This window comes from Temnothorax longispinosus, unplaced genomic scaffold (genome assembly GCF_030848805.1).
Source record: "Temnothorax longispinosus isolate EJ_2023e unplaced genomic scaffold, Tlon_JGU_v1 HiC_scaffold_74, whole genome shotgun sequence".
Taxonomy (NCBI): domain Eukaryota; kingdom Metazoa; phylum Arthropoda; class Insecta; order Hymenoptera; family Formicidae; genus Temnothorax; species Temnothorax longispinosus.
Window position 1 is genome coordinate 42,735 of NW_027270605.1, and position 8,345 is coordinate 51,079.

The window sequence follows — 8,345 nt, forward strand, 5'->3', positions numbered from 1 at the left end:
TAGGAGCTCACGCCATAACGGATAACAGAGTTAAAAACCAGTAACTTATTATACGTGAGTGTCGCGTGTTAAGATGAATTGTTCGTTCTTTGCAAGGTGCTGACTGCTGACTATTATTTTTCTGCTGATATAAGTACGTGCTGACTGGACTATTGTAATAGATGGCGGTAACAAAGAAATATTCTGTTAAGATCTCGTACGGGCCACTTCGACCAAACTCCGATTAACTTAGTCGTTGATTAGTCCATTGGAAATGACCAATCGCATTTGTCAATCCGCTTAATGAGCAGTGGACTAATCAATGATTAAATTAATCGGAGCTTGGTCGAAGTGGCTCTAAAAATGTCTTGTATTGAAAATAAGAATAATTACTTCTTGTTGATAAAAAAATTGATAAAATTGATAGAAATGTCAATGTTGTAGGCATATCTATGGAATGTGTGTCAGAGTCCTAAATCTTAATTTTACTTGTATTATGAAAGTTTCAATTAGAGATAAATTGAATAAAAATTAATTAATTGAATATTTGATTGAAAGCTATACATTTTTAAGAATACAGTTTTGTTGGACATACATATTTGTTAAAAAATACGTAATTTTGATATATAATTTAATTTATAACATATATGCCGAATAAAGATTTTTATAAAAATAAGATATGTCTTTAATTTTTATAAGTTTTATTTTTAATTTAAAAAAACGAGTCAAACACAATTTTTATTAATGTTTATTGTAAATTCAATAAATTAATTTATTGCAGAATTCCGATTTATTTCTGTTCCTGCATTGGAATCTTCATATGTCACTCGCGACGATTTCTGCTCCAGTTGCACGCGAGCCGCAAAAGCAACTCGCAGGCGCTTGCGTTTCAGATTCTCCCAACCAAGCCGCGAGCCGCAAAAGGTGGGGAACGTGAATCCGGGAAACAGGTACATGCCGTGACGTTTATTTCTCAGTCGTAAGTCGACGCGTCTCAGGTGTAGTACGTCTGTGTTCACCACCGACTGTTGAAGGTATCTCTCTTATACGACCGGCGGCGATCGAGCCAGCGTTATCTCGCGAGGAGAATCAACGTCATCGTCAGCTGTTCTCGTCTCTCGCTGACGATATTTTGCCTTATTTACGGACTTTTTACTGGTATCGAGTAAGTAAATTTGTCTTGTAAAGTCAAACATTTTTACTGGTAATTATGTATGGATAATGACCGGTAATTATGTAAATAAATTATACAATAATTTCCTCATGAAAACGTAATGTTGACATCAATATCTGATTGAGAAAGAGTGATCTTATCACGTTATATATTGTTCGAGAAAGCATATATCATTTAAAGTTTGTTATTATTTCTTGAACGTTTCCTCGAACGACACATTCTGTTCGAACGACGAAGGCTATGGATTTTTATTTAGTTCTTCGGACTCTACGTCACATCTCAAATAGTCAAATTCGTGACTATAACAACTCGGTGCCGATATCCATCATTGTTCGTCTACATCGAGACTTGAGTTGTTATGTACAAGCCGTGCTGTTATCGATATTTCGAAAATTACTCTCTCATGTAAGAACACTGTCTGATTAGACTTCGCCGAGAGTACACGCGCTCAGCTTTGGTCTCGAACGGAAACGGCTCTCGCCATGCAGTTCTCACGCTGCCAATTAGTTATCGCACGGTTTAAGTGTCGCGAATCGAGATCTCGCGTGCTCGCTGTTGTTCAGTGAATTCCGAATTGAAGTAAAGAAGTGTTTTAAAATTTTTAAGACTTCGATGAAATTATATCCCTGTCTTCGATCGGCAAATCAATTTTTTTAGATTCTTTAATGTTTTCGTGTTAATTGAAAAAGCACATCTATCTATATAAATCTATAATTTATATAAATTTGCTACATTATTATAGTATTGTTATTCTTATAACAGAACTGCTAGTTATTACTTATAGATAAATTATATTATAACATATATTAAATTTGAAAATGGTTATTCGTTTCTAACATAACTAAAATAATCAATTAGATAAAAAAAAATAAATAAAATATTTTTTTTTAATAAAAAAGAAATAATAAATGTGCTAACGAATTTTTAAAGATTTTCTCTTTAAAGCTGCTTAACGTAACTATAGTAAAAATAGGTATTTTTATCACATGTATTATCGTCAATAAATATGATATAATTTAGTGTGGTATCTGCGAGTAATAACATGTGACAACGTTACAATTTTATTAGATTAATATTAGAACTATAACAAAGGTAATAACGTCAATTTGCCACGTTTATCTTTCTCATACATTATTTTAAAACAGATATTTTACATATATTTTACATAACTATTTATTTTATTTTTAACCATCTTTTTATAACTATTCACTATTATTTCCAATAACTAATTCATCATAATTTAGTATACTTATTAAGAAAATTGATTTTTTTTTTATATATCTGATTTATTATCTTCTATCGTGTTATTTATTATTATTTATTTATATAAATTGTGGGGTAATAAAGAGGCGCGAAGAAAAGACACGATTTTTCTTTGCAGGAATCGCGTTCACTTTCTAAGATTCGCGTTTGTGATGAATATTTCGCAACCTCTCCCTCCAATTTTGGCGACATCACGACACACGTTTGTATCGTCTGTATATACTCTTATGTATCGATTGCCACTCTACTTTCATTCCCGTATTTGGATAATGAAATGCTGCGGATACGCACGTGTACGCGCGTATATCGGTACACACGTATCCGCGTGTCATCTCGATATGGATATACGCGAATATAGTCGACAGGATCGCGTTTTTGCCATAAGTATATACATACCACATGATGTCATTTAGGTAGATATAGCATATGATGAAAAAGAGACAAATAATATCGCTCAACGTTATTTATATTCCTCATGAATATTTCTGCGCTCATAATGACTTCATTGTATACGTTTCAATCTTATCGATCAATAATTAATGATAATAAATGAGTGATAAAAATATTAACGAAAAAAAAGGTAAATATAAGAAGAATTTCGAGACGAGTAAGCTTGACTGCGAGTCATGTGTAGAAGATACAGCTTTAATATTTTACGATATACTTTTGCATTTTTTCCGAGACGATATTTCTCTGCGTTTTTTAGTCTTTTCCTTCCTTTCGATGATATAAGAAGTATAAGTATAATGTACTCGGTCACATCTGCCATGACATGTGTGAATGCGTGATTATTACGACTCAGTCATTATAAAACATTATTTCATCGTGGGTGACGCTTATTTAACTTCGTAGTATTCTTCGAATTTTTTTCATTGGTCATGTAAGATCTGGATATGATCTAATACGAACAGCGCCGCTATATGCGCGTGCAAATTATATGCATTTTTAGCATTATGAGAGAGAAAGAGAGGGTTTTAAAAATGAAAAAATATTTATTTATGTTAAGATAAAATATATTATTATCATTTTATTTATTAATATTTATTGTTATTATTAACATTTATAATTAAAATGTCTGATCTTTTTTGTATTAATTTTGCAATGCTGAGAAGAACAAAAATATATAATGTTACTTCTCAAAATTTAAAAAATGTTAAATTTTGTATATAATCTTAGAAAAAGTATCAGATCCGGAGCCTTTAGGCCCAAAATTGGATGAAAATAAATTACCTTGAAATGTGAAAAGTTATCCTAAAGAGGAAAAAAGTTTGGAGAAGTTCTAACGGAAAACTTGAAGATCACGATAAAATTGTAAGTTGCTCAAATGTTTTCAAAGTTTAATAGTAGAGCGTACAGTGATGCATTTTATGCATCAATGATTGGCATGTATAACACGCTACTTTGCATCATAAGTAAGTATATCATGAGTCATCATCATTGTCGTCATCGGCCACCGTATATTTGGGCACTTTTAAAGCTCTCACTCTCTGCTTCGGACCAGAACTCGGGCGCGGTGGGCGATCGCCGCGAATGCCCATCATGGACATGCTCTTATATGGTTTGCCATGAGTCGTCTCTGTGCGTGCCCCCGAGACTTCGAGGTCGCCTTCATTGCATAATTCATGGACGCCGTGTACACGCGTTTCACTGTACACTCCAGAAAGAGTCCCGTTTGTTCGAGAAGTTCGTATTGAAAATACAGACGCGCATTTTAGTTACCGGGATGCATTTAAAATATCCACATGCGCTCGGAAAATAGAAAATCTCCAGTATAGAGATTCAAGTTCCTCGAACATGATATTTTTGAAAAGCCAAAGCATGTTGAAAATATCTGCGTGGAAAAATGACATTTGAGCCATTCTTATATTGTATAGAACAATTATTTTTTATATAGTTAACGCAATTATACCGCAATTATACCGCAATTATACCGCAATTATACCAATTATTATACCTTTCTACATTTATTATAGATTATCCCCTTCTCGTCACAATTGTAAGGCGAGTGATCATATTTTAAATTTTGACAGAGAAAAAGTAACCACACACTCCTACAGGCAACATGGTCGGGATGACACAGAGACCTTGGACGCCTACAAAAAGACGAGGCCCGATTGCCGCCGAATACAGCAGCCCGGGACCAGCCTGCGTAACTCTACCACCATTAATAGGTATTTAAATTATATCTACTCTTCACAGAAATAGTAACTACTAACTAGTATTATTAATAAATAATCATTAAATTGGCTTTATTAAAAATAACTCTCTCTGTGCGTGTGCTTTAAACTTTAATTTATAATTGTATAGCAATTAAAAATTTATTATATCTCATTTTGTCTTTTCTATAATATTTATAATTACACTTTTCATATACAGTTCAAATACTTTGTACAATTGATTTTGCATAATTATATTCAAAGTGTATAATCATATAAATTCTCTTATTCTTCACATTTATTTATTAAAGCTATTCATTTGAGATCGTTAATCTTTTGAGAACGCTTGATAATCGGATGTTTAAACAAATTTTTCAAACTCATAATTACATTTATTAGTTTTACATAACTTTTGACGGTAATTCATAGCCTTCTTGTTCAAAAACATGACAAGAACGATTTCTTTATTGTGGGAATTAATTTGTCGGCAAAATTCCTGAGACGCAGTTGAACTTATTAATTAGCATATCGTTACAACCATCATCTGCATGATTGCAATCGCGATCATTATGTATTTATGATTTACGAGCTGCGCGCAACGACGGCGTTTCATAATTAACGGAACAACAACCGTACTTCCGCACTATAATAATAATGTTGCCTTGTGACTTTTTACGATTCTTTGTTTAAGTTAATAAGTATTTATCAGATCTCCTGTGATAATAATTATACGACATAATGCTTTATTATACAGAAATACTTTGTAATATTCGTAGGAAAAACAGTTACAGATTCCAAACGAGAAAGGGCACCAGCATTCTCCTTCGGCAGCAGGTAAAACTGATAATTTAAATATGAATTTTACATTTAAATTTAATTTGTCAATTTAAATTGTTTCATAAATTTTAATACTGTGAAAATACTATACTGTACAATCCTGCAGTATATTTAAGAAAACGGAGTTGTTCGTCGGTTTGTCTCACAGCTCTAAAGTACGCTTTATGATTTTTTACTTTAAAGAAGCAATGTGTAACTTAATTTTACATGCGGTCTCACATATTGCAAATTTTTCAGACATGCAACGAAAAATAATAGCGCTGGACCTGGTCCTGGGCAATATAATGTCTCTGGGCTTAGCGCAAAAGGTAAATGTATGATACAAACAGAATTGAATGAACATGAACAAAATACTTATCTAAAATTTTACCGAAAACTTTTCAAAAAAAAAATGTTAACAATTAGATACACACTATTTAAATAATTTAAATAGTATGTAAACAAATGGATTTATTTAAATTACTTAACTGGAACATTTATTTAAAATAAGTAAACAAGTAACCGATAGCTATTATCTTTTTCGTGTTGAAGTACGATAACAACATCAAGGTATTAAGCGAAAGCTTATATATATGAATGCGTGATTGCTTCGCGAACTTGCAAGTTCCGTCGGCTGAGATATCGACCAAACTCCAAACCGCCGATATTCCATAAGAATGATACATTTTAATGGCCCGTGTTCACGAAATTCCTTCGCTTCGGGCTTGAATAGAACCGGCACGATCGATATGTGTATACAACTTCTTCAGACTCGACCTGCTTTGGATAATAATGTACTTTAATTTATCAAATCACACAGAAATTTTCCATTAATATTTTTCTTCATTTTTACATCTTTTTAAATTTTTTTTACCGGTTAGTTTTTGAGAATATTTATTTATTTAAAATCAAGGTTTCTTAATGAGTTCTAATAAGAGACACAATGCTGCGTATCAATTATCAACCAAAATAATTACTAAAAATGTTAAAAACTGAATAATATTCAATGTATAAAGAATATCGTACTGAATATCGTAAGAATATAAGTACCTTTTCTTTTCCCTTTCTCTTTTTTAACGCACAAATTAAATTCACGTTAATTAATTAATAATAAATAACAAATGACACAGCAATAATATCACAACTTAAAAATCTTGTAGGAAAGGATGCCGCACCTGCCGTGTCGCTGTACGGTCGAACGAAATCGACAAAAGCGGAAATTACCCCAGCACCAGGCGATTACAATCCGCAAACGGCGGATAGCTCGCCGAAATATTCCTTTGGCGTTAAAACGCAAATCGAGAAGGTCAGCTGTACACCTGGTAAGTTTAAATCTACACAATATAATTTACAGATTTTAATTGACCAACAATCTACATAAAAACTTGGAAATGGTGCGCAACGTAAAGCCGAAAGTATATTACGGCTGTATGAATATTTTTTATTACAGAGTTAATTCATTTAAAAAAGTAGGTACTTATATCTTTTTATGCGAAAATGCGTTATTAGTCTCATATGATTTTATTTTGAATATGCACATATGATAATTCTTATTTTTTTATTGAAAAAGTTTAAAGCTCTGCTAAATTACAACCTCTTTAGAGACTACGTTATAATTACAGACATAGCTCGTCTGTGACTACCACAGTAGACCTAATCCATTGTAACTATTACAGTAGTCTGTAAATATCCTAAAGTAACTGCTAATCTATAGATAGTCTACGGTATAATTACTCTCTTGCCAGAGAGAAAAGGTTTCTAGACTGTGATGTATAGAATAAATATGTATATTATCCTCTAATCTATTACAATAACGTACATTATACGGAACTTATAATAAATTCCGTATATACTTGATTAATCAGATAGTCTGTAAAATAACCGCACACAGATTATCACAAAGGTATTGTCGATAAAAAATTTTAATTGTTGTTTCTGAGAAATCTTGTTACAAACGGATAATTGAAAAGCACCACTTACGTCGTATACTCTTATATTTGTTATAACATCAATCTACAACAAAAGTACGAAAACATGTGTAAATATTGCATCTCGATCATAGCACCGAGCGATTATCGCGCTGAAATCGTGAATCTCTGCAGAACAGCAGCGTTCAGTTTCGGGATAAAAGCTGTGTTGGAAAGATCGAGTTATATGTCCGGTAATTATATATAGTCAATTAAATACATGTAGCCGCGATCTGGGTATTTCGTGTGCTAATAGCAATTCTTGGCAAAATAATAAGAAAGATGCACAGGATTCAATGTCATGATACATGGCTAAACAGAACGCTGCAGGAAATTTAGCATGTTGATCGCAATGTCGTATAACGAAATCTACATGTGTTATATCAAAATAAAAATGCATTTCAAATTGCATTATATAAAATCGCTTTTAATATCGCGTGTGTGATAATTACTGAATGTCATTTGATTTCATCCATTTGAAATAATTATCTCGTTTCGATTACACGAAGAGTATTTATCTTTATTGATGGATTATTTTTCAGAGCTCTAAATATTCGAAAAATTTTCTTAATAATTAATGAATCACATGAATCGTATATATAGGAGAAATGTATATCATATTATATTATTATATATCGATGCAATAATGTTTAGGAAAATCGATGCCACCGCAACTATAAATTGGCGATTAGCTATGGGACTTCGTTTGAGGATTAATCGCATCAAAAGTCGATTATTCAAAGCTATTATCACCGAAGAATTAACGCTTAGGTACAAAAACGTGGTTTCTTTAAACATAGAAGCATTAGGGCTCACGTAATCTATAGCAATACAAACTGCTAATAAATTTCAGATTTTTAAGCACTGTAAATTTCTCAGAGTGGTATTATGATTACAAAATCGTTGGAGTAACAACATTTTTTTTTCTTCATTGTCAGTATTCCACCTTATGCCTCTGAGTATTTAATTTCATATCCTTAAAATCCACAG

General features: G+C 32.2%; 1 protein-coding gene across 3 annotated transcripts; it reads left to right on the forward strand.

Moving 5' to 3' along the window:
* Nucleotides 1-942: 942 nt before the first annotated feature.
* On the forward strand, nt 943-8,339 carry LOC139824979 (ciliary microtubule associated protein 1B-like). 3 transcript variants are annotated; one of them, XM_071797524.1, is made up of 6 exons: nt 943-1,144; nt 4,447-4,587; nt 5,349-5,406; nt 5,647-5,717; nt 6,549-6,710; nt 7,451-8,339. In XM_071797524.1, exons 2-6 carry the CDS (start codon nt 4,479-4,481, stop codon nt 7,561-7,563), a joined length of 513 nt encoding a protein of 170 aa, XP_071653625.1. In that variant the 5' UTR covers nt 943-1,144; nt 4,447-4,478; the 3' UTR covers nt 7,564-8,339. The 3 variants fall into 3 exon arrangements, with proteins under 3 accessions (XP_071653625.1, XP_071653627.1, XP_071653626.1); XM_071797526.1 differs by having other exon boundaries at nt 8,010-8,339; XM_071797525.1 differs by having other exon boundaries at nt 5,358-5,406.
* The last annotated feature ends 6 nt before the right edge of the window (nt 8,340-8,345 follow it).

Bases quoted from the DNA above. Each gene is read 5' to 3' on its own strand.
- LOC139824979 (XM_071797524.1), top strand. From the start codon at position 4,479: ATGGTCGGGATGACACAGAGACCTTGGACGCCTACAAAAAGACGAGGC. The intron at 5,718-6,548 runs GTAAATGTATGA...AAAATCTTGTAG, and splicing joins CTCTGGGCTTAGCGCAAAAG to GAAAGGATGCCGCACCTGCC. The intron at 6,711-7,450 runs GTAAGTTTAAAT...TCTCGATCATAG, and splicing joins GAAGGTCAGCTGTACACCTG to CACCGAGCGATTATCGCGCT.